We start from the raw sequence: 26,308 nt of genomic DNA, 5'->3' as shown, positions 1-26,308 counted from the left end.
GGGGAGCAACGGAGCACTTCTCAACCCCTTGACTGTGGATTTCCTGCCAGAAGACATCACCAGGATACAGAAATGGAACAAAGAGTGGCTGCTACAATTTAATATAGAAGAATGTATTCCTGCACCTTGGGAGGGGATATCCAGCACACCGATACCACATGGGAAACACTCCACTATCCACCACAGAGGCAGGGAAAGACCTGGGAGTATGGGTTACCAGGCTACCAGTGAAAGCCAAATCCATGCCAATCGCAGCGGACGTGTTAAAGGGATTGAAGAGACAAAGGAGGTAAGGAAAAGGCATCTCAATTCATGAGGAAAGAGAAGTGACCAGTATGGAAGTAAAGATTCAAGTGGAACAACCACATCATATCTACAAGGGGAAGTGTAGAGGAGATAGACATGGCAATAGAAAAGTTGAGAGAGAGTGAGTTGGTTGGTTGGCAAAAGATATGTGCGGTGAGAGGGCCTGCCAAGACAAGGAAGCCTGGAGGAGCCTCTTCTGCCACGGCGCTCCATTCAGGGGTGGCTGTGTGAGGGGACAGTGTCAGAGAAATAGATGCAAAAGGAAAATTGTTTGTATACTGAAAACTTCATAAAGGCTTACTGTTTCTGCTCCTTGATCTCTTTGTTGAGGCTGTCCTGCTTGAGGTCCCACGCCTGGTGGATGTGTTGCAGCTTGGTTTCTGAGGCTGTGAGCTGCTGAGTTAATTGCAGATTACTCTGTTCTTGGTCCTTGATCTCCTCCTGAAGTTCGGCAATATTGCTGCCGAGTCACAGTGTGCTGAGCTTTCACTGCGTTCACACTGCGATCACGCTGCGTTGAGTTGAGCGATATGGGAATCACAGAGGCAGTTGCGATCTATTACGAACATCCCAAAACAAATCGCAGCAGTGGCCGCATCGTGCAATCACCCACGATACGTGGCGACTCTGCTATGCTTCAGAAAGACTCCCTGCAATTCCTGTTACAACTGTTGCAGCGAGAGCGTAGTAGATTGTGATTTCACCGCTGTTTTCCCATTTTCAGAATCGCAGCGAGTCGCAGAGGCAAAATCACAGATGTGTGATCCCAGCATAACAGTCTTGCCTGGGCAGGTCATAGTGTTCCTATTTCTAGTGCTGCTTCCAGTATAGTTTAGTCAGCATACCATTTGCTTCCTCTGTACATCCTTCATCCTCATCATGTAGATTCTGAAATTTATTCTGAATTTATAAACACAATTCTTCTCCCTGACTGCAAGGACATTAGGGAGGTTCATTTTCATAACCTTTTCTGCCTCTTTTCCCTCCCCCTCCCCTGCATAAACAACTAGGAGTAAAAGTCTGGAAGCCATGAGTGAATGACTATTAGTTTAATGGTTTTTACTCTGATTCTGAATGAGTTTGTTGTGGTGAGAGGAGACAAGGAGGCTACAACAAGGGGCAGGAAGCAGCTGTTGAGGGAAGAGGATGGCTGGGCAGAGCACAGCAGAGGCAAGGACTTCAGAGGGAGGTACAAGGAATGAGAGCAGCAAAGGGCAATGCAATGGACACAACTACCTGGAGAAGGTTCATAAATGCCATCGACCTCAATCCAGGGAGGCGATCAAAGAAAAAGAGAAGGACGACTCCATTCTTCCCATTCTGGCAGAGAAGGGAAATCTGAAAACAAAGCAAATGAAACAAACAATTGTAAATATAGACCTCACTTACTTCTCCTTTGACTTTTCCTGCTGGATCTCTTGCAGCATTGCTATGAGCTTGTCCAGTTTCTCCTTGGTTGTATTGATGAAGCTGGCTCTCTGCTGCAGCTGGGCCAGATGATCCTTCTTCTTCTGGTTGTCCTCCTTGAGCACTGCCAACTTCTCGTCCCTCTTCTTGATCTCCTGTTCCTCGCTGGCCTGGATCACAAGGCCCTCCAGCCTCTGCTTCTCACTGCCAGCCTGGTGAACAAGGGACATCATGCCTTGGGGACAAATTTCTGGCTTATGGTAAATTGAGTGGTTGATGGGTGAAGCAAGGCATTCTGAGATGGTTGAGATGCCTGGTGTGACTGAAAGAGGATGACTTTGTCAAGTGTGTATATGGAGAGGACATCAAGGGTGCAATGGATCAATGGACAAGTAATGGAGGGAGAGAGTTGACAGAGCTGGAGACATTTTCTCTGTGGCCAACCCCTTGGAGGAAGTTCCCACAAGGCAGACAGACACACAGATCACCGGGAAAAAAGGGAGAAAGTGGTAGCAAGAAGTGAGTGGTTCACATGACAAAGAGATGGTGGGACAGGAAGGTGGGAGGTGTGTCTGTCTCATAGTGAAGTAAGATCACTGGTGGTACAGTCTGCAGTATTCTCGTTAATAGTCTAATACTGTGGATAATACAGGAGGCACATGCATGACACAAACACAGAACAGTGCCACAACTCACTGGAACCTTCAGAACCACAACCAACAAGGTGCAATTAACCCGGTAGCAGCGACGGGCCAAATTTATGCCATGATATAAACCCCCCAAAATAATGATACATAATCTGATCACAAATGCTTTGATATATATTATGAAATGGTTTGTGTGAGGCTGATTTTTTCTCATTTTTCTCGCTTAGAGGGACCATTAAGAAACATGATCCCCGCTGCTACCGGGTTAAAAAGAGAAATCCATTTTCTTGTGTACAGCATGGGAGGCTGCTCAAGGGCAAAGAACAACAACAAAAGCCTGCTGGGCACTGCTCCAGTAAAAGGAAAAGAATGAGGGCCAGAAAATGTCAAGTATGGCTGGTGTCTTGATACTCTCCTCTTGAAAGAGTACAAGTCACAGACAGGATGAAACACAGACAATGGAAGGCTGTTCCAGTTTATCAGCAAATGAAAGAATGAAGATGCTCATTAACTCTTGCATGAGGAATTTGGATGAAATAGGGATAAGTGTAGCTGGGCCATGGGAGGGGGGGCCATGCAGTTAGCAGTCAGAATGAAAATATTGGTGGAGACGATACAGAACGCCCAACCTCGAGGAAGCTGATTTAGCTAGATGAGATATGAAGTTTCCAGTTAAATCTTAAGTTTAAGCCCTTAATAACGATGATGCCGCTGGCGTCATATAGTTCTTTCAGACGCGGGCAACGAGCATGACACCATGCAGTGCCGGAGAGCAAGCTATCTGGAATCTAAAGGGCTCGCGTAACTATGTCTGTTGATGCTAACTGACTAACTGGCACCTATTTTGTCCCTTACCCTGGTAATGCCACGACTCTGTGCTAAAAATAGCCTACAGTTCCTGTCTACGCATCATGGCGTCTGCAGAGCAATTATGTTCCCTCAGATGATCTATTTTGATGGTCTTCCTTCAGTTTCTGTTCGTTGTGTGCATGCTGAGCGTAGTCTTGACACCTCCACTGATATACATGGTGTTCTAGATGAACCAATAATGGACACACCTTAGTTTTTTTGCTTATAACTTTTTTATTTATTTAATGTTTTCCAATTTTTCTTTTCTGATTATTAATCTGTATTAAAAGAGCTTTCACTTGCCATCACGGAGTAGAGGGTAAAGTTTTGAACTGGGTCAAGGCGTGGCTTAGCAATAGGAAGCAAAGAGTGCAAATCAATGGTAAAAGATCTGACTGGGGATGTGTTACGAGTGGGGTCCCACAAGGTTCGGTATCAGGTCCACTTTTGTTTGTTATTTATATCAATGACTTAGATACAGGAATTAGTAGTGATGTTAGTAAATTTGCAGATGATACCAAGATCGGTAGAGTAATTGAGTCGGATCAGGACGCTAGTATTCTCCAGGGTGAACTCAACAGATTGTATGACTGGGCGGATAAATGGCAGATGGAGTTCAATGTAGGGAAGTGCAGTATTCTGAGTGTAGGTAGGAACAACCCCTCACATAACTATTGCTTAAATGACACTCTCATAAGCAGGTCTGGGCGCGAGAGGGATTTAGGGGTCTTAGTGAGCTCTGATCTCCGTCCAAGGGCACAATGCATTCAAGCTACAAATCGAGCAAATAGGGTACTGGGATTTATTTCAAGGAGCGTAAGCAACAGAAGCGCCGAAGTCTTCCTCAAACTATATTTAGCATTAGTTAGACCTCATCTTGACTATGCAGTTCAGTTCTGGTCACCCTACTATAGAATGGATATCAAAATGTTAGAATCGGTGCAGAGGAGGATGACTAACATGATTCAGGGGTTGAGAAACTTGCCATACGAGGAAAGACTCAAACAGTTAAACTTGCATTCTCTAGAAAGGCGAAGGGTGCGTGGAGACATGATCAAGGTTTATAAATGGATGAAGGGCTTTAATAAGGGAGACATTCATAAGGTTTTGTTGATAAGAGAACCGGGTAGGACACGAAGTAATGGGTTTAAACTGGATAAATTCAGATTCAACAGGGACACAGGCAAAAATTGGTTTACAAACAGGGTGGTGGATGAGTGGAATAGGCTTAGCAGTCACGTGGTGAGTGCCAATACAATTGTCACATTCAAAAATAGACTAGATAAATTCATGGACAGCGATATTAGGTGGGGTTAGATACACGGGAGCTTAGGGTCAAAGGAGCTGCCTCTACAGAATGGACATCAATTTGCTAGAATCAGTTCAGAGGAGGATGACCAAGATGATTCAGGGGCTGAGGAACCTCCCATATCAAAATAGGCTGAAACATCTAAACTTACATTCACTAGAGAGACGAAGAGTGCGGGGAGATCTGATAGAACTATTCAAATGGGTCAAGGGTTACAACAAAGGCGATATAAGTAAAGTTCTGAGAATTAGCCAGCAGGATAGAACTCGCAGTAATGGATTTAAATTAGAAAAGTATAGATTTAGGAGAGATATAGGCAAGCATTGGTTTAGTAATAGGGTGGTGGGGGAATGGAACAGACTCAGCAATCACATAGTTAGTGCAGGGACGATAGTTTGTTTTAAGAGTAGACTGGATAGCTACATGGACGAGGACGACAGGTGGCAGTGAGGTGTGGGTGCAGTAAGGTGCCGGGGTGCTGGATGCGTGCCTAGTACCGCCGGTATAACGAGGATCAAGCCGGCGGTGGCGACCAGTGACGCATCAACAGGGTGGTGATGGTGGGTGTGGATCAAGGTTTACGTTTGGAGCTCTAGCGACCAAACTACTGGGAGCAGGGAAACGTTCACCATTTTGGAAAGCACATTGGCAGGGCTAAATCATTTGTTAAATAACTTTTTTGAAATTCTCAAAAAATGAGTGGGTTTCAAGGTTGGGAACTCAAAAATACTTTTTTTTTGTTGTTTTTTGCGAATTTATTCGATTTTTGACCCTTTTGAGTCAATTTTTTAAGCCCAGTTGCTGATTATAAAATATAGCCCTTGCATTTTGCCGTCAAGTGATACCAATAACTTTTCTGAAGCCCCAGAAATAAGGGAGTTAGGGCGATTCGCACCAAAGCGGTTGATTTATCAAAATTCGCGGCTTAAGGACAAGGGCGCCGCAAAATCAAAAGAGAAAGACGTCCATTGCTTGAGATGTCACTGATACAACCTTAAAGAAAACACACATGCAAGTTACTCTAAAGTCCACGCCAGCCCAAAATAAGTGTGGGTCTACGACATCGGTAAGTGTGTCAATCCATTGTTTTTCTTACAGCACAGGAGGCAGCTCAAGGGCACTATAGAAGTCATTCCCAATTATAAAACTCATTAGTTATTACAGAACTCACTTGTGACTCTAGAAGAATGTGATTATAAGACTCATATGTGATTACAGAAGACTCGCTCGTGGTTCTGATATCCTCGCTCGGTGACAAGACAAGATTCCCTCAGACAAACCTCCATGGTCCTGAGCTCAGTGTCCTTTATGGCTATGTCCAGCTTGGCCAGAGAGAGTCCCAGTGCATCAAGCTGGGCCTTCAGAGCTAGCTTCTCCTCCTGGCACCTCTGCAGCTCCTCCGTCTTGGCTTCAACTCTCCTCATGTCCTGCAGGAAAGGGTCAGGTTGTAGTACTCAGGCATCAGAGGAGCAGGAGGCCAATGGGTAATGAAAGGCAGTACTGCTGGACCGGAAATGTAGTTTGTTATGATACTGGTTGGGTGAAGAAGAGGAAACACACACACACACACACACACACACACACACACACACACACACTGATGCACACACACACACACACACACACACACACACACACACTGATGCACACACACACACACACACACACACACACACACACACACACACACACACACACACACACACACACACACACACACTGATGCACACACACAAAACAGATGGGTGGAGTATTTAGAAGAAAACAGTATATTAACAAATAGCCAATTCGGATTCAGAGGAGGACGGTCTTGTGTAAGTAATCTGATCAGCTTCTATTCAAGAGTAATTGATATAATACAGGAAAGAGACGGTTGGGCAGATTGTGTGTATCTGGACTTAAAGAAGGCGTTTGATAAAGTACCACACAAGCGATTAATATGTAAACTTAATCATGTTGGAGGTCTGGGTGGTTCAATATTGGATTGGATTGTGGACTTTTTGACGAGGAGAGAAATGAGAACAGTAATCAGGAATAATAAATCAAGCTGGATGGAAGTGACCAGTGGAGTCCCCCAAGGATCAGTGCTGGCTCCGATTATGTTTGTAATTTATATTAATGGCATGACAGAAGGGGTGACAAGCTATATGAATATGTTTGCTGATGATGCTAAAATAATGAGGAGGGTGGCTCATGAAGAAGACTGTGTAGCCCTGGGCCAAGATCTTGATATAATAAGCGAATGGTCACGCAAATGGGAAATGACATTCAACACAGAGAAGTGTAGCGTGATGGAGTTTGGTAAGAGCAGTAGACAAATATCGGGGAACTACTCTCTGAGTAATGAAAGAATCATGAGAAAAACTGAAGAAAAAGATCTGGGAGTGATCATAACAGACAAGTTATCCTTTGGAAAACATATAGACCAGATAACTGGGGAAACATACAGTATGCGCGGAAAGTGTTGTCGCCGCCTAAATAAAACACTGATTATGACTTTCTGGGAGAATGGTGGACAAACAAATACGTATCATTGGACCAGTTAGTATTTATTTGCATTGCCCTTCCTTTTTACAATATCCTCAAGACGTTTGGGGAGACTGGTTGCAAGGTTTTGCAGGTAGGTGAGTGAAAACTGGCCCACAGTTGTGATTGCAGCCTCAAGTTTCGGCACCGATGACGTGTCCATACCATGCAGGTGTCTCTTCATGCATCCCCATAAGTTTTCTATTGGGTTAATATCTGGGCTATTTCCAGGCCAGTCACTGATGAAGGGAATGTCACAATCAGTCAACCACTGCTTCACAGATTTTGCTACATGTGCAGGAGCAGAATCCTGCACAAATATTCTTGCCTTTGTTTTTTCGAATGAATCGCACAGGACATCACTTAATAGCTCCAAATAGTTGTGTTGGTTTACCCTAACATTAGCAGGAAGAATAACTAATTCACCAACTCCATAGTAGGTGAAACAGCCCCACACCATGAGTGAAGCTGGGTGCTTCACAAACTTTGACGTGTGCTTGGGGTCCAAGGGGTCGGTGCCTGGCTTGCGGTACACTCGTGATGACGGTGTCCCGGTCACGGTGAAGGTTGCTTCATCACTCCACAGCACTGTCTTCCATTCCTCCTCACTCCAGGCTAGGTAGTTCTTGCAAAATTTTACTCTCTTCTCCCTTTGCTGTGCAGTTAACAGGGGCTTCTTGCGGGTACGGTAACATTTGTGGCTGAGGTCATCGTGCAGCAGCTGCTGTACGCTCCTTACAGATACATGTTCCAGTAACTGTGGGTTCTTTTCTTTGATTCCTCGTGCTGTCAGCCTTGGTTCCTTAGCAGCCTGCCTAGAGATAAGTGCACGGGTCCTAGAAGTAGTCTTACGAGGCCTGCCACACTTGATAAGGGGTGCCAGTGCAGTAGCCTCTCCGACGTCCTTCAAACGCTGCACCAGCCGCTGTGTTGTTCTCAGCAACACCAGTTTGACAGGAAATAAATGGGAGATCATGACCAGCCTTATATCAAGTGAACACCTCAATCCGTTTGTCCCTGCGTGTAGTCATTTTAGGCGTACTGAGAGGGTGGAAGGAAGCATAATGACAGCGCCATTAGCCTTCGTCTGGCACGCCAGACGATTGTACAACCTCTCTAAATGGCAGCTGAGCAGCTACTGTCGGTGACTGTCAACACTGGCGCCTGCTCCCCGGAGAGCGTAGAGGGTTGCCAGTTAGTGATGCAAAGGCGTCAGAACATCTTGTGATCCCGGGAAGGTAGTTGTGAGCCTCTTTCACTTAACGCGAAAAGAATTGTCGGCGGCGCCTTGACGACAGCACTTTCTGCACATGCTGTACAATCTTCATAGAAACATAAAAGCAGCATTTATGTATTTAGATGAAGAAATGGTGAAGAAACTAATGACATCGATGATACGTCCACGACTGGAATATGCAGCATTAGTGTGGTCACCTAGATTGAAGAAAGAAATTAGAAAGTTGGAAAGAATACAAAGAGCAGCGACTAAATTACCGGAAACTCTGAGAGAACATACTTATGAAGAAAGACTCGAGAAATTGTGACCAACAACACTGGAGAGCAGAAGAGAGAGAGGGGACCTAATAGCACTGTACAGGATACAAGAGGGACTGAAGAAATTGGACAGGGAAGACCTAGTGGTACGTGACAGAAGTGTGACAAGAGGCAATGGTAAGAAATTGAAGAAGAGCGACTGTAGGAGAGACATCAAGAAATACAGTTTTCCATACAGAAGCACAACAACATGGAACGGACTTGACAAGGAGACTGTGTGTGCAAAAACGATTCATGAATTTAAAGCCAAACTGGATAATAAGTGTTATGGAGACGGGACAGCACGAGCCTAGTGCGGCTCTTTTCCTGTATTTCAGAACAAGATAAATACAACTAGGTAATAAACACACACACACACACACACACACACACACACACACACACAGACAAATACAAATTGACAAAGTTTAGATGTGTAAAATATGTCAAGAAACTTGGCTTCCTTAACAACACTAAAACAAAACAAAATTATGATATCATACCTTGATATTAGTAAAGCATTTGACAAAGTGACTCACCAAAGACTTAAGTAACCTAGAAGGCCTTGGGATACAGGATAAGGATCAAGGTGACTAGATTAGACTTAGTGACTAGATGGGGATAAACTATACTGGACTTGCATTACTAGTGGCATCCCACAGAGGTTAGTCCTGAGTCATCTACTAACTATCTTGTACATCAACGAAATGGCTTGTCAAGTGGACCAACAAAAGGATGGTGCAGCTCAACACAAACAAATCCAACCTCTAAGTGTGGTATAAATAACCCTCTAAGCAGTTACACGTTAAATAACAGTTCTTGACCGCTCTAACTGTGAAAGGGAGCTGGGTGTGGGTGAGCTCTGACCTTCGACCCTGAAATCACTGCATTACCAAGAGAAACCGTGAAAAGTCTGGGATTTATTTCTTAAGTTTCAGCCCCTGGATGCGTATTTCCTACCAGAAGACATCACCAAGCTACAGGAGTGGAGCAACAAGTGGCTGCTACAATTCAAAAAGAAAAATGTAAAGTCATGCACCTTGGGAGGGGAAATCCAGCATACCAATACCACTGTCCCTATAATATTATGTATAGTTTAGTATGTTATTCTCCCTGTCACTTGGAGGTTGTGACAGCCAACTAGGCAAGACGCAATGCACCCTGTTCTGGTGACACGCGGCATGCAGCTGTTTGTTGTGTGAGGGTGTGGTTGTGTAGGTGGTGGTGCGGCAAGGACGACCCACTATAAGACATGAACCATTCAGACTAAAGTTACAGTGGAGTGTGGAATAGTGTTGGGACGTATATTGTGAGCGGGAGATTCAACACAGATCAATTCTCGCGGCGGTGATTTAGCTCCACCAACACGGACCGCTCAGCATCGCTGCGACAACATAGCGCTGAAAGGGTTAAATGAAGATCAAATGTAGCTATGGATGGGAAGGGCTTTGGAGAATAACCCATCCTCAGGGGCTGCCAAGTGTAGACCAGCTGGCTCCTTGTAGTTTCCTCGTATCCTTGTGTAGCCTCGTGTACAACTGTGTAAATACAACTACGTAACTACGCACACCTGCCCTCTAGTGGCCGGTGGGTGTGTTCAGTGAGGGCGGCAGCGTGCAATATGCTAGAAGTAAATGTGGGGAAAGGCTTTGACTCAGTCCTACCTCTTCCTTCGCCAGCTGATTCTTTTCGTTCTCCATCCTCCTCTCATGGATCTGCTGCTTCATCTTGTGTAGCTTGGCCCTCATCTTGTCCCGCTGCTCAGCGAGGGCACCCACCTGGCAAGGGGAAGGCCAGTCAGTTAACAGTGTGGAGAACAGAACACACACAAAGGGAAGTAATGAATGGACAGAAAAAGGCAATACTTCATGTGAAAGCTTGCCTATGAAGGGGTTGGGTTTCCATCAACCCATCGTGGATTCCATTCCTACAAAAACTTGTATCTCGTCTACCGTAAACGTGTGTGACTGCAGACACAGATCATCATCATTTCATCGACGCCTGCTCCTAGGAGCTCCCACCAGGGGATGGCCACACCAGAAGAGCTTCCAACTTTCTCTATCCAGACACTCCCTCCTTGCCTGCTCAAAGTCCCTCAAGGATCTTTCCCCCCTCTCCCTAACGTACTCTTGCACCCTATCTCTCCATTTCACTGGAGGTCGTCCTCTAGCATTCCCTCCCTCTATCTCACTCACATACACCTTTTGGTCATCTTACTCTCCTCCATTCGCTCCATGTGGCCAAACCACTTTAAAGTCTGTGGCTTCACTTCTTCCACCACTCCACACTTCTTCCCTTCACCCCCGTGACACATTCCAAAACGCTCGTACACACTCTCATTACTCATTCCATCCATTCTACTCACACCACAAGCACTCCTCAAATAACTCATTTCCACTGCCTGCACTCTAGACCTCTGACTTTCATTCCAGGCCCACGTTTCACTTGCATATGTGAGGGTTGGTACTATTATTGTATTTCTCAAATCCCTCTTTACCTCCATGCTCACACTTCTGCCATTCATGATTCGTCCCAAAGACCCTGCCACCCTTCTTCCTTGCAATGCCCTTTCTCTTATCTCTCCCTCCATACCACCATGCTTGCACAGAACTGATCCAAGGTACTTAAACTCATTGACCTCCTCCATTTCTTCACCATTCAAAATTATTTTGCATTCTTTTTCACATTCAATTCCCGCTCTATATGGGCATACAAAATCTACAACCTCACTTCTACTTCGCTCACAAACCATCACTTTACTTTTGTTGACATTTACTTTCAGCTTTCTCCTTTTACAGACACTATCAAAAACACTGACCAAAGATGGTAAGTCACTTTCATTTTCTGCAGTGAGCACTGTGTCACCAGCAGACACAGACAGACTGCAAAACACAGTACTGGTGCAGGTTGTCTTCCAAACAGCTTCACAATCTCGCAGACGAGTGTTTCCGGTTCACCAAGCACCAACATGTATTCTGCATTTATTTTTTCCCAAACACCAACTTGACACAGTCAATACATGGGCTCAATCAAACACCTAGAATGCTCACACACATCACTGGCAGCAGAAATTGAGGCTGCCAGGTTTGTAGCAGAGCAGTTTTGCTTTGCAGGTAAAGGCGGTGTCACACTGGGCTCTTTTCCTCCAACTGTGTTGACGGTAGAAGCAACCGGTAACTCCAACTTTTCTGGGTGTGCATCACACGGCCAAGGTCGGCTGCCCATATCCACAACGTAAACAAACCAGTCGGTCTGTATCCATGTGGCGCCGACTGCAAAAGTAATGGCTGCTGCAGCTTGTGCTGCTGTCACCCAAATTATGGACTTGTTGCTACAGTTAACCCTTCACTCCAGCGACGCCGACACCGTATGGAAAGGGTTAGACCCTTCTAAACCCCTTAATCCTCTTACATTTCCTCTTAATGCTCTTCTAAACCTCTTAAGAGGAAATGGAAGAGGATTAAGAGGAATTTAGAGGAGGATTGAGAGGTTTAGAAGAGGATTAATCCTCTTCCATTTCCTCTTGACCCTTTCCATACTGTGACGCCGACGTCTGCGTCACGGATGGAAAGTGTTGAGAGGAAGGAAGAAGTGGCCGTGGGTACAATCATGGCTTCAAAGATGGGAAGAGGAGTGTTTACCCAAGCCTCGTCAGAGAACTGTGCTGTGAAAACTGAGTCATTCTACAATTTTTGTCGAATGGAGAAAGGAAGGTAAAGGTGAGGTCGGGGGCACAAGCTACAGCTGCGCATGGCCTCAGTGCTCATCTCCCTCACTGTGGCCCTTGAGTCTGTGGTGGGAGGGAGCCCGTCACCACGGTACACAGGGCCAGTGTGACATCCAGGTTACCACAGTTTACCTTCCCCAGGTGTCCCCAGGTACCCATTTATCCACCAGCCCGAGGGGGAGGATGAACAGCTGGGTGAGCTGCACGCTGACTGCCCGGGCCGGGATTTGAACCCAAGCCCGCAGAGTAGTAGCCAGGCACGCTGACCACTAGACCACGGAGGCGTATGAATGGAGAAGGAAGAGTTTTGTTAACTATTGGAAATGGTGCCCCACTCATATCCAAGCAAGACACCAGAGTGAGGGAGGAGCAGCAGCAAGCATGAACCATTCACATCTTTTTTAATTCTCTTTGGCGGAGTTTTCATGTGTGTGGTCCCACAGCACGGGGAGTTCTCTATCGCGTAGACAAAGCCGCTGCCAATCCACTCCACCATTCTCTTGGTGGGCCATCTCCACTACTTCTTCTGCTCCTCAGCCACTACCATTGTTTACACACAGCTGCACGGTTGCTCATATCCCAAACCTCCCAGCCTCCAAGTTGAGTGTACAAGCAACCATGGTTGCCCGCACACCCAATGGTTGGAGGAAAACGGCCAGTATGACACTGCCTTAATAGAGCAAGATGAGCAATGGTTTCTCCTAAACTATATTTTCGTACAAAATTATCTGGATTACTAAAATAATGTATGGTAGTACTTTGCCTCACAGCCCCTAAAAGGAACAAATGGAGGCAGCCAGTCCCCCGCAGCGAGGGGAGGGTGGCACAGCGCTGCCGCCCACCTGCATGGCCCTTGGAGCAGCCCGTCATGAATGTTTATGTCAAAAACAAACACAATTCTGAACCTCAAAATATAAAGAAGATTCAAAATGTTCTTTAATGAAAACCATCAACCTAATGGTATGTATACTTCTGTCAATATAACTGACTGAAATTAAGTGAGCCTATCACATTAATAGTTTTCAAATAGTTTATTTTCTTTGCATTCTCTCATAAATTGTATGTCCAATCCATATGAAAGTTCCCCATAAGAATCCTTCCACATCTGTACACACAGCAGCCACCCTGAGAGTAAAGAAACTGGCCTGGCAGGAAGCACTCGGCAACAGTCCCCGTGAAGGAGGTGACTGAGGTGAAATATTTAGGGACAGTTGTATGTAGGCATGGAAGGTGAGGTGAGGGAAAGAGCAGTGAAGGGCAGACAGGTGGTGGGTGCCTGTCTGCCTTCACTGCTCTTTCCTCACCTCACCTTCCATGCTTACACACAACTGTCTAAATATTTCACCTCAGTCACCTCCTCCTCCCTAACCTTATCCTACACTTTGTTGTGCTCTCTGCTCTAACTCTGTACGGCTTTGCAAAATAACGAGGTCTCCACATTACCTTTTCTTCCCGCTCCTCCACTTCCTTGAACACGCTGTCCGTGAACACCAAGAAGTCATAGATCAGTGCGAAGAATCTCCTGCTCCTCTTAGGCTCTGAAACAAACAGCAGTGAAATATTACAGAACTTACACCCGGCGACACAATATAAACTGTAGCAGTGGGATTACGGTGCCAACAGCGACGGCATTGTTGATGAAGGCACAACTATAGTATGACACCCATGGGAAGGTTGTTTTTACATCAAAGGACACGGCTCAAGGGCAACAAAAAAGTACAAAAAAAAGAGCCCGCTAACATACACCTGGGTTGCCTTTACTTAGCCACACAGATACATTTAGGAAGAGGTTGGATACATTTATGGATAGTGAGGTTACGTGGGGTTAGGCTTACAGGAGCTGTCTTGTGTAGGCCAACCAGCCTCTTGCAGACTCCTTATGTTCTAAACAAAATAGATAAGAACACACACCAAGTAAACTGTACTGCAAGATGTTGTATGAACTGTGTGAGTTTCTTATGCAGCTTTCAGCCCCAGAAGACTGACTGACAGCCTTAACCCGGTAGCAGCAGGGATCATGTTTCTTAATGGTCCCTCTAAGCGAGAAAAATGAGAAAAAATCACCCTCACACAAACCATTTCATAATATATATCGAAGCATTTGTGATCAGATTATGCATCATCTATTTTGGAGGGTTTATATCATGGCACAAATTTGTCCCGTCGCTGCTACACGGTAAAGCCACAAATTTGAGCCGTCACTGCTACACGGTAAAGCCACAAATTTGTCCCGTCGCTGCTACACGGTAAAGCCACAAATTTGAGCCGTCACTGCTACACGGTAAAGCCACAAATTTGTCCCGTCGCTGCTACACGGTAAAGCCACAAATTTGTCCCGTCGCTGCTACACGGTAAAGCCACAAATTTGTCCCGTCGCTGCTACACGGTAAAGCCACAAATTTGTCCCGTCGCTGCTACACGGTAAAGCCACAAATTTGTCCCGTCACTGCTACACGGTAAAGCCACAAATTTGAGCCGTCACTGCTACACGGTAAAGCCACAAATTTGTCCCGTCGCTGCTACACGGTAAAGCCACAAATTTGTCCCGTCGCTGCTACACGGTAAAGCCACAAATTTGGCCCGTCACTGCTACATGGTAAAGCCACAAATTTGGCCCATCACTGCTACACGGTAAAGCCACAAATTTGAGCCGTCACTGCTACATGGTAAAGCCACAAATTTGGCCCATCACTGCTACACGGTAAAGCCACAAATTTGGCCCGTCACTGCTACATGGTAAAGCCACAAATTTGGCCCATCACTGCTACACGGTAAAGCCACAAATTTGTCCCGTCGCTGCTACACGGTAAAGCCACAAATTTGTACCGTCACTGCTACACGGTAAAGCCACAAATTTGAGCCGTCACTGCTACACGGTAAAGCCACAAATTTGTCCCGTCGCTGCTACACGGTAAAGCCACAAATTTGTCCCGTCGCTGCTACACGGTAAAGCCACAAATTTGTCCCGTCGCTGCTACATGGTAAAGCCACAAATTTGGCCCGTCACTGCTACACGGTAAAGCCACAAATTTGTCCCGTCGCTGCTACACGGTAAAGCCACAAATTTGGCCCGTCACTGCTACACGGTAAAGCCACAAATTTGTCCCGTCACTGCTACATGGTAAAGCCATAAATTTGAGCCGTCACTGCTACCGGGTTAATACCCTTCCATTCTTTATCCACCCTGTAGACTCCAGGCAATTTATAAACTCCCTTTTGACCTTCCAGAGAGTAGTTTATCCTGCCCTTCACACCTTCCTCACAGCAATGGAAGCAGCTCAGGCAGGAGGCTGCTAAGATCTGCCACAGTGTTCTCTGTCCCGGCCTGGCCAATGCTCTCATCTCATCTCTCCTCTTGGTCTTTTGTTGGACTGACTTCTCTTAACATTTCTTGGGCATTGGTATGATACCTTTGATAACAGTGCCAACCCAGAGACATTAAGATGAGCCAGGGCAGGCAGAGGGCCAGCTGGAGACAAGATGAGAGCATTTGCCAGAGTAGAATGGTGTGCACTAACAGAGAGGGGTGGAGAGCTTTGGGAAAGGTCTTTGTTCTGCGGCAGACTAGTAATGGCTGACAGTGATGGTGATGGTTTGTGTGATCAAGCTCTTGGAGACCCTTGCTGCCGAGGAGGTGGAGGCTGACACTTTTCAGTCATCGCCGAGTGGCCTCAGACTACCCACATGCTGTCCTGAAGACCACTTATCAACCTGGATTCTAGATTCCCCCAAAAAGAGGATCAAAGATGAGCTCCAAGGGGCATCACGAGTCAGGCAAGAAGGCACCACTATAAACACTTGCCTGCACCATAAAAGACTGGGGCTAACCACCAGGCCCCACCAAGAAAGCCTACCAGTGCCACAGGTGAAACACAAGACACATAAATAAGTAAATACATAAAAATACTCACTAGGGTTGAAGAGATCCACCTGCCTAAACGTGTCGTCCTCAAAGATCAGCTTGAAGCACTTCCGGATGTCTACCGCCATCATTGTGATTCGCAGGGCTCCCATGTACTCCTCGGGGAACTGAATGGTGTCCAGCAGCTGGGGCGGGATCTGCACCAAGACACAGAGAGCTTCCTTACCACTGATTCACGAGTCTTGGCGAGACCTCTTGTAATGTATACCTGCTTCCTCCTGCACCTTACTCTATGCTGGCAGTGATGTGGTAGCCTCCTTCTGCACTGCAAGTCTCAAGGGGTAGGAGAGTGGAGAGAGGGAGGGGGAGGAGGGAGGAGGAGAGGACACTTGCTGTGGGACAAGGAGGTGTTGAGTTCCTGAATCACAGTTTCATAGTCAGGTGAATCAATATCCCTGTCTGTAGCTGTACTATAATCTGCTCACTTAACCCTTTCATTGCTAAACGCTCACAGCGAGCGTTAGGCGTATTTGCTGGTGGTGCTAAACCCTCGCTGCGAGCTCCACCCGCGCTCAAATCTCCCGCGTATGAGAGTGTTCCAACACTAATTCTCACAACACAGGATTGCCAATTGAGTGGATTCTCCACCAAATTTGGTGGAAAATCACATCAGCCCAGCGTGGCAAATCTACGGACGAGTAACTGGTGGATGTTCTTGCCCAATATAGCGGCATTTTTGCATAGCTTCACCCATCACCTGACTGATTCTATGACCAAATAGTTGTAAATATTGCAGCTGGCAAAACTCCCTTGCCAGAATCTGAAGAAAAGATGTCTGCAGTTCCCTCAATACGGCTGATCATCCCGCACGCACCGACGTAAGTGTTAACACTCAACACCCTGAACGTGCATGTACGTTCGCAAGAGAGGCATACATAACCGACTCCTATAGATCTGGACCTCCTCTTTCCAATGGTGTTTTTGGTTTTTAGCTGTGATGAATAGTTTCTGAGATACAGAGGTTAAAAGAGACCCCCCATTGGGCTGCCCGACTGCGCCTGAGGGGATAGTTGCGTCCGCACCGCGCGCAAGGAAAGGGTTAAGTCTGCCCCAAGCTGACAACATAAACCTAAGCGTGTTCGTAAGCACAGTGCAGAAGAGCAGAAAGTGCTGCGTGAGATAAACACAAACAGAGGTTAAAGAAAACTTGGAAGCCATAGCAGTAGCCAATCAGCACTCGGCTTGCAAACACGCTTAGGTTTATGTTGGCAGCTTGGGTCGGACTTAAGTGAACAGACTATAGGTGGAAATGTCGCACACTACAGTAACTGATGTTTGACCCCTTGACTGCAGATTTCCTACAAGAAGACATCACCAAGCTACAGGAATGGAGGCGGTGGCTGAGTGGATAGCGTGACGGCGCCGTGTTCAGGATGACGTGAGTTCAATCCCCGCCCAGTGCCACAAGCTGGGATTTTTCAGCCACCGCCGAGTGGCCTAAGACTACCCACATGCTGTCCAGAAAACCACCCATCAACCCAGACTCTAGATTCTAGGATTAAAGATGAGCTCCAAGGGGCAGCATGAGCCAATGCAAGATGACACCACTATAAACACTTGCCTGCGCCACAATGGGCTGGGCCGACCAACAGGCCCCACCGGGAAGAAGCCTTCGGCCAATCATCAGGCCCCACCGGGAAGAAGCCTACCGGCGCAATAGGCCACGACATAAAAAAATAAATAAATAAATAAATAAATAAAAAAATATAAAAAAATGTGGCTGCTACAATTCAATGAGGAAAAATGTAAAGTCCTGCACCTTGGGAGGGGATATCCAGCACACCAATACCACATGGGAAACACTCCACTATCCACCACAGAGGCAGAGAAAGACCTGGGGGCATAGGTTACCAGGGAAAGTGAAATCAGTGTTAATCGCAGCGGACGGGTTAAATAAAGCTTTTAACAAAGGAAAATTTCTCCTTACAATTTATTATCTGTACGTCAATTTAGGTGTCCCGAAACAATGCTTAAGTGTTTTTTTACGTCGCCTACTGCACAGTAGGCTTCTTCCGTGAGGCTTCTTCCCGGTGGGGCCTGATGGTCGGCCCAGCCCGTTCTGGTGCAGGCGAGTGTTTATAGTGGCGCCATCTTGCATTGGCTCATGCTGCCCTCCCGGAGCTCATCTTTAATCCTAGAATCTAGAGTCTGGGTTGATAGGTGGTCTTCTGGACAGCATGTGGGTAGTTTTAAGCCACTCGGCGGAGGCTGAAAAATCCCAGCTTGGTGGCACCGGGCGGGGATTGAACTCGCGTCCTCCTGAATGCGGCGCTGTCACTCTGTCAACTCAGCCACCACCTCCCCACACGTGCTAATTTACTATGGTGGTAATACATTCTGATGCAATATACAAGTGGAAACCTTCATGAAATGACTCAGTAATTAACCCGTCCGCTGTGATTGGCATGGATTTGACCTTCACTGGTAGCCTGAAAACATGTACTCCCATGTCTTTCTCTGCCTCTGTGGTGGATAGTGGAGTGTTTCCCATGTGGTATTAGTATGCTGGATATCCACTGCAAAGGTGCATGACTTTACATTTTTCTTTATTGAATTGTATCAGTCACTTTTTGTTCCACTCCTGTAGCTTGGTGGTGTCTTCTTGTAGGAAATCCACAGTCAAGGGGTTAACTGATGGCTTAAAGCAAACCACCATCGTGATAAAGGTGAGCACAGTGGACCGTAATACTGCAATGATTCTACTCAACATTTTCCACACACACAGTAGCAGCCCCAGTACCCGGGAACCATGGGGAGTCAAGGTGAGCACAGTGGGCCATAAAACTACAACAACTCTACTTCAAATTTTCTACACAGTAAAACCCCCAGTGTCCGGAACCACGGGGAATTAGAGGTGTCGGATAAACAGAAATTTTGGATACCTGGGGCATACTCCAAAAGTTTAGCATGTAATTATATTCAACATGTTTACTCAGGCACTGTACACCCAGAAAAGCATCTCCATCTCCCCTGCTCGCCAGATTATTTTTTCTTTTTACAGTAAAGGAAGCAGCTCAAGGGAAAAATAATGATGAGAAAAAAAAATGCTAATCACTCAGAAGAATGGCCAAAAGAGAGGTCAATTTTGGGAGGAGAGGTGTCTTGATTCTCCTCTAGAAAGAGTTCAAGTCACAGGCAGGAGGAAATACAGACAAAGGAAGATTGTTCCAGAGTTTACCAGTGTAAGGGATGAAAGAATGAAGATGATTGTTAACTGTTGCATAAGGGAACTGGACAGTACAGGGGTGAGCTGGAGCAGTAAGTCAAGTGGTGCAGGGCTGCGGGAAGGGGAGAGGCATGCAGTTAGGAAGTTCAGCAGAGCACTCAGCGTGAAGTTCTCACCTGGTTGTACTTCTCCAGGTTGACTCCAATATCCTTCAGGAAGTTGAGGTATATCTTTTGTACCAAATCAGGCTTGGCTTGGTGCAGATCCTGAACGTTTATCCTCATGTCCCAAATGCTTGCCACGACCCTGACAAACTGCTCATCGGAGTACTCGTCCATGCTGGTGCTGCAGGCTTGGGACGGCCCGGGGATGGCTGAGGCCTGGGCCATTATCACTGGGGCTGTGCTGGATGGCCTGAAGAAGAGGAGGAGGTCTTACAAGGCTTAGTAGTTTCTTACCATGTTTCTTACAGCAAAAGTTTCAGACAGGAGGTAAAGATAATCAAATGAATGCAAACTTTGTGAGTTCCAGAAATATTACACAAGTTTTGAACACTAATAAAAATCAACCACTGCACAGCCATTCTAGTGTGGAGCAGGGTTGGTTTGATTTAAATCAAATGATTTAAATCAGAGTATAATAATCATGATTTAAATACAAATTAAATAGACTTATTGTATTTAAAATGATTTAAGTGTTATATCAAGAGTAAAATATCTAATGATTTACATTATATATTCATTCATCATTCATTTCATTGATGCCTGCTCCTAGGAGCTCCCACCAGGGGATGCCCACGGCAGAAGAGCTTCCAACTTTCTCTATCCAGACACTCCCTCCTTGCCTGCTCAAAGTCCCTCAAAGATCTTTCCCCCCTCTCCCTAACGTACTCTTGCACCCTATCTCTCCATTTCACTGGAGGTCGTCCTCTAGCATTCCCTCCCTCTATCTCACTCACATACACCTTTTGGTCATCTTACTCTCCTCCATTCGCTCCATGTGGCCAAACCACTTTAAAGTCTGTCGCTTCACTTCTTCCACCACTCCACACTTCTTCCCTTCACCCCCGTGACACATTCCAAAACGCTCGTACACACTTTCATTACTCATTCCATCCATTCTACTCACACCAGAAGCACTCCTCAAATAACTCATTTCCACTGCCTGCACTCTAGACCTCTGACTTTCATTCCAGGCCCACGTTTCACTTGCATATGTGAGGGTTGGTACTATTATTGTATTTCTCAAATCCCTCTTTACCTCCATGCTCACACTTCTGCCATTCATGATTCGTCCCAAAGACCCTACCACCCTTCTTCCTTGCAATGCCCTTTCTCTTGCCTCTCCCTCCATACCACAATGCTTACACATAACTGATCCAAGGTACTTAAACTCATTGACCTCCTCCATTTCTTCACCATTCAAAATTATTTTGCATTCTTTTCACATTCAATTCTCTATATGGGCATGTACAATCTAAATTGTTTCTATTCAGCTCATATATATATATATATATATATATATATATATATATATATATATATATATATATATATATATATATATATATATATATATATATATATATATATATATATATATATATATATATATATATATATATATATATATATATATATATATATATATATATATATATATATATATATATATATATATATATATATATATATATATATATATATATATATACAGTAAACCCTCGATATAATGGACTAATTGGGGGGGAGCTTAGTCCATTAATGCCGAAAGTCCATTATGAGCAGTGAAGAAGAAAAAAAAAGTAATAATAACGTAATAATAAACATAGGTATATGTTTTTTTTATTGTGTATATTGTCTGCGCGTTGTCTATATAGCCGCACTTGGCGATGGATTGCGGGGCACTGAGGTAGGCAGTGGGGCCTGCAGGGGGCCGTATTGTTATGGGCATAAGTAAAATTGCGCCAATCTCGCACTGGTAGACGAAACGTTTTCTTGGTAGTTCTCGTTGTGTTATGAAATAATCTGATAACTGTTTGTCACAAATCATTAAATGATTGACTTTTCAGTGCCTGCTGTACACCCACCACAGCCTGCAGCTGCGTCGCAAAATAACTCTCAGAGAGAGATGTTCAACTTGTTTACTGTTTCTATATTTCACTCGCCGCTCACAAAGATCACAAGTGGACAAAGTAGAACAAAACCAGGCAAATCAATGTTTTTCCTGCCGTGTATCCCCCGAGTGACATTCCAGGTGGACGGCAGAACAACTTATTTCTGCGAGGAGGTAATTCTCGTCTTCTTGATCTTGATTTATAATGCGCAGGGCATCCATTCAGGTGCATAACACACAAACACCGGCCGGCAAATAGGACCACGGACGCCGCCACAATGTACCCGCCCCGCACTGCGTATTTCCACGCCCCATACCGAGTGCCAAATAAATTTAAACAAACTAAACATAATTTAACCTAACCTACCTAACTGGGGGGCTTAGCCCCCTCGACCCCCAAAAGCTGTATCAGTACCGACACTCACAAACACCTGGCCATTTTCCATTACATTTATGTCCTGGATTGATGCATAAAACTTTCTTGTGGTATAAATACGTTCTTCATTTGAATGGGAACCACGGAGGAAAATATTTGATCAGGTGAGCAAAAAAAAAGACTACAGAAACCGAAGGATGGGACAACAGATAAAGGGAGGAGGGCGAGGTGGCCAGCAGACGCTATCATAGTTACCGGGAGCGAGTGGTTCAAAAACTGTTCTCGGTCGGTCCCATGGATTTCTGACCAATGACCTTGTCCGTTATATCCGAAATCCCGAACACGAACATTTTTTTTACTTACATTGTAAGGGGGACCAGGTGCAATATCAAGAGCTAGCATGCATCAGGAATATACTTAGAAACATGTTTGCAAACTTAGAATATGTAATTTTGGCGATAGTGACAAAAAATAATCTGAGAGCTAGAAATAAAGGAGGAAAAAAACAAAATTTAAAGGCAGTTTTCTCAAAACCGTTTTTCTCACATTTTTCCCTATTTCTCTGTAACAAATTAACCAATTTTGATGTTTTAGGTACCATTTTAAAGAGGACTAAATGCACAGTGACAATAGACTTTTCTTTTTTTTCACGAAAAAGTGAACCATTTAACCCGGTAGCTGCACCTCTAAGCAAGAAAAATGAGAAAAATCATCACTCATGCAAACCATTTCATAATATGTATCATCGCATTTGTGGACAGTTTATGTTTCATCTATTTTGGGGGGCTTATAACATGGCAAAAACTTGGCCCGTCGTGTGTACGTGGTAAAGCCACAAATTTGGTGACACCTGTAAGGCCACAAATTTTGCCCGTCACTGGTACACGGTAAAGCCACAAATTTGGCCCGTCACTGCTACATGGTAAAGCCACAAATTTGGTCTGTCGCTACATGGTAATGCCACAAATCTGGCCTGTCAGTGGTACACGGTAAAGCCACAAATTTGGCCTGTCAGTGGTACACGGTAAAGCCACAAATTTGGCCTGTCACATTAAGCCACAAATTTGGGGTAAAGCCACAAATTTGGCCCGTCGCTGCATAACGGTAAAGCCACAAATTTGGCCCATCGCTGGTACTCTGTAAAGCCACTAATTTGGCCCATCGCTGCTACATGGTAAAGCCACAATTTGGTCCATCGCTGCTACACAGTAAAGCCACAATTTGGCCTGTTGTTGCTACACGGTAAAGCCACAAATTTGGCCTGTCACTGGTACACGGTAAAGCCACAAATTTGGTCTATCTCTGGTACACGGTAAAGCCACAAATTTGGTCTGTCGCACACGGTAAAGCCACAAATTTGGCCCGTCACTGGTACACGTAAAGCCACAAATTTGCCGCTGGTATTAACGGTACAGAAGCCACAAATTTGGCCCGTCTGGTACACGGTAAAGCCATAAATTTGGCCCGTAACTGGTACACGGTAAAGCCACAAATTTGGCCCGTCACTGGTACATGGTAAAGCCACAAATTTGGCCCGTTGCTGGTACCAGGTTAAACATGAGTGGAAAAAAAAAACGTAAAAAAATAAAAGACTGAAAAATCTGGCTCTTTATTTTTGTTTCAACACTTGTAAGTTTTATATCTATGTAAAAATTTATCCTAAGTATGTGAGTAACTGAATGGAATTGAAATTTTTTGAAATTGTAAAAATATTTTTTTTCATATATTTTTTTTCTATTCATCAAAATCCTTTGAAACTTCAGTAAAATTCCAGTGTTTGCCCATACTCCCCCCTCCCCCCCATACAAGCCTGGGGACCTGGTGGGAATGCGGGGTTCGGTGGGGACATGAAATCTGTCGATTCGCGTATTTTTCAGTGTGGGGGATAAAACTCCTAGATCTATGGAAATTCCCTAAATTTAGGGAATTTTTCCTCCCACCACCACTAAAATAAGCGTTTGTGACGAATTTAGTGTTTCCCATATGAAAACCACGCACTCAGTGGATCCCCAAGCTTGTTTTGGGAGAGAAGTGTAGTGAACCCACCAAACGATGCTCACCTCACCATCTGGCGTGGCACCGGCGGCCATCTGTGCTCACATAAACCGCCTCCATCACACTCATGCCCTCTCTCTAGTAGGTTGTCACCTCATCGCAAGGTTTCCGTCCTCCAAGTAGAGTCCGTGGCACCAAACACAGTGTATCTTCATTGTTTATCACTGACACAAGTAAAACCACCGGCTAGCCGGGATCCATCCAACACCGCGCCTTTAATAGTACTGCGGCTTGTGCAGGAAGTGCAGGCTCTCGAACCTCTTGCCCGAGCTGTTCGAACACGTGAATCCTTACTGACCGGATTTTGAATCTGCTTCACGGGCTCGTATTCCCAGTATACAAGGTGATTGTGATATTGACTGCGCCTCCAGAATACGATAAAACGCCTCCATATATCATAGTAAAAAAAAAAAAAAAAAAAAAAAAAAAGTACTTAAAAGTAAAGAAGCCGAATTAATCCCCTTCCCCCAACAATCTTGGGGGACCTGCGTGAACTCGGGGTATTTGGGTGGGGGAGCATATCTAAACTACTCCAACCAAACTTTACGACCTGCTAACGAGGGGGCTTCACCCCCCTCGACCCCCATGCTAACCAAGGGGGGGCTGCGCCCCCCATGGACCCCCCCCTCTTAAAGGTGCGTGTTCTAAAAAAAAATTAACCACGCGTGGTGGACCTGGTCTCACATGCATGGGCTAATGGCTAACTAAGCGTCCCATTGCTAACCTAGCGTACCATCGGAAATAGTATTAGGTAAAGGTGCATGTTCCAAAAAAAAAAAAAAAATAACCACGCGTGGTGGACCTGGTCTCACCTAGCGTATCACTGCTGACCGGATCGTTGGCAACGCTGTTCATATTGCAATGGCGTCGCCATGTAAACACATCGTCCGTATGTATAATATGCCCTTAAGTACAATATGGAGGTGCGGAGTGATTTTCAATAATTACCTTGCGTGGTTTCCGTACGTTGTAAAAAAACCCCGGAATGTATGAAATTTCCCTACATCTTAGTAATTGTAAGGAATTTCCCTACATCTAGGGTATTTTTCAACCCCTCATAACTCAAAAACTATGCATTTGCGACGCATTTCATGTTTACCACCGCATTCCCCGAAGTCTCAATGGCCCCCTAGCCAATTTTGGTTGCGAGGGGTGAGTACGGGCAAACACTAGAATAATACCGAAACTTCTGCAATATCCTCACATCATTCAGGTCTAAAAGACATAATTTTTTTTGTTCAATAGTTTTGAAAATAGAAATCTACCGACGGTTCCCTTAAGTTAGGTTAGTTTATATTTATTCAGCATGCAGAGATGAGATGTGAGAGCAGGGGGCGAGCCGTTAGGGAAGGTTACGCTAGGTTAGGTTACTTAGGTTAGTTTCTTTCAAATTGTGTAAAAGGGCCAGTGAGTCTAAAATGAAACACTCCACCCTCGCCAACCAACTTCACTCTCTCTCTCTCTCTCTCTCTCTCTCTCTCTCTCTCTCTCTCTCTCTCTCTCTCTCTCTCTCTCAGGAGGGGTTCTCTCTCTCTCTCTGGGGTGTTCTCTCTCTCTCTCTCTCTCTCTCTCTCTGGGGTGTTCTCTCTCTCTCTCTCTCTCTCTGGGGTGTTCTCTCTCTCTCTCTCTCTCTCTCTCTCTTCTCTCTCTCTCTCTCTGGGGTGTTCTCTCTCTCTCTCTCTCTCTCTGGGGTGTTCTCTCTCTCTCTCTCTCTCTCTCTGGGGTGTTCTCTCTCCCTCTCTCTCTCTCTCTCTCTCTGGGGTGTTCTCTCTCTCTACCTCTCTCTCTCTGGGGTGTTCTCTCTCCCTCTCTCTCTCTCTCTGGGGTGTTCTCTCTCTCTCTCTCTCTCTCTGGGGTGTTCTCTCTCTCTCTCTCTCTCTCTCTCTCTGGGGTGTTCTCTCTCTCTCTGGGGTGTTCTCTCTCTCTCTGGGGTGTTCTCTCTCTCTCTGGGGTGTTCTCTCTCTCTGGGGTGTTCTCTCTCTCTCTCTCTGGGGTGTTCTCTCTCTCTCTGGGGTGTTCTCTCTCCCTCTCTCTCTCTCTCTCTCTCTGGGGTGTTCTCTCTCTCTCTCTCTCTCTCTCGGGGGAATAAAATATAATAAATGGAGTAGCGCCAGAATGTTATGCGCCAGAAACACATTATTTCAAACACCGAAATTACCACAAAAATAGAAGTACTGTCCAGGAAGTGTCCCCGGAGGCTGTCACTTGCCCACACGTGCCCCGCTGCCGTGCCCGCCGTGTGCTGGGTTAGTATGCAGGAGTACTAGCCGTGGGACTCACTGGGAAGGCAATACTAGAAAAAATAACAGCCCCTAACACGACGCGGCGGCCATCCCCTGTTTGAACGTGCTGGCGCCGCTGCTACGAGAA

At 45.5% G+C, this 26,308-nt stretch overlaps 1 protein-coding gene across 1 annotated transcript in view; it reads right to left on the bottom strand.

Annotated features, from left to right (window-relative positions):
- LOC126987452 (paramyosin-like) overlaps nt 1–26,308 on the bottom strand; it is a 41,337-nt gene extending 15,029 nt beyond the window's left edge. The window contains exons 1-8 of the mRNA XM_050844417.1: nt 26,097–26,308; nt 19,569–19,806; nt 16,216–16,363; nt 13,748–13,842; nt 10,242–10,355; nt 5,799–5,945; nt 1,696–1,925; nt 608–772 (exon numbers count right to left, since the gene is read on the bottom strand). Coding sequence (XP_050700374.1) covers nt 608–772; nt 1,696–1,925; nt 5,799–5,945; nt 10,242–10,355; nt 13,748–13,842; nt 16,216–16,363; nt 19,569–19,781 — 1,112 coding nt within the window. The 5' untranslated portion in view covers nt 19,782–19,806; nt 26,097–26,308. The remainder of the gene's footprint in view (nt 1–607; nt 773–1,695; nt 1,926–5,798; nt 5,946–10,241; nt 10,356–13,747; nt 13,843–16,215; nt 16,364–19,568; nt 19,807–26,096) is intronic.

Source organism: Eriocheir sinensis, chromosome 64 (genome assembly GCF_024679095.1).
Source record: "Eriocheir sinensis breed Jianghai 21 chromosome 64, ASM2467909v1, whole genome shotgun sequence".
Classification (NCBI taxonomy): Eukaryota; Metazoa; Arthropoda; class Malacostraca; order Decapoda; family Varunidae; genus Eriocheir; species Eriocheir sinensis.
Note: the sequence above shows the minus strand (reverse complement) of the source record. Positions and strands in the feature narration are given on the sequence as shown.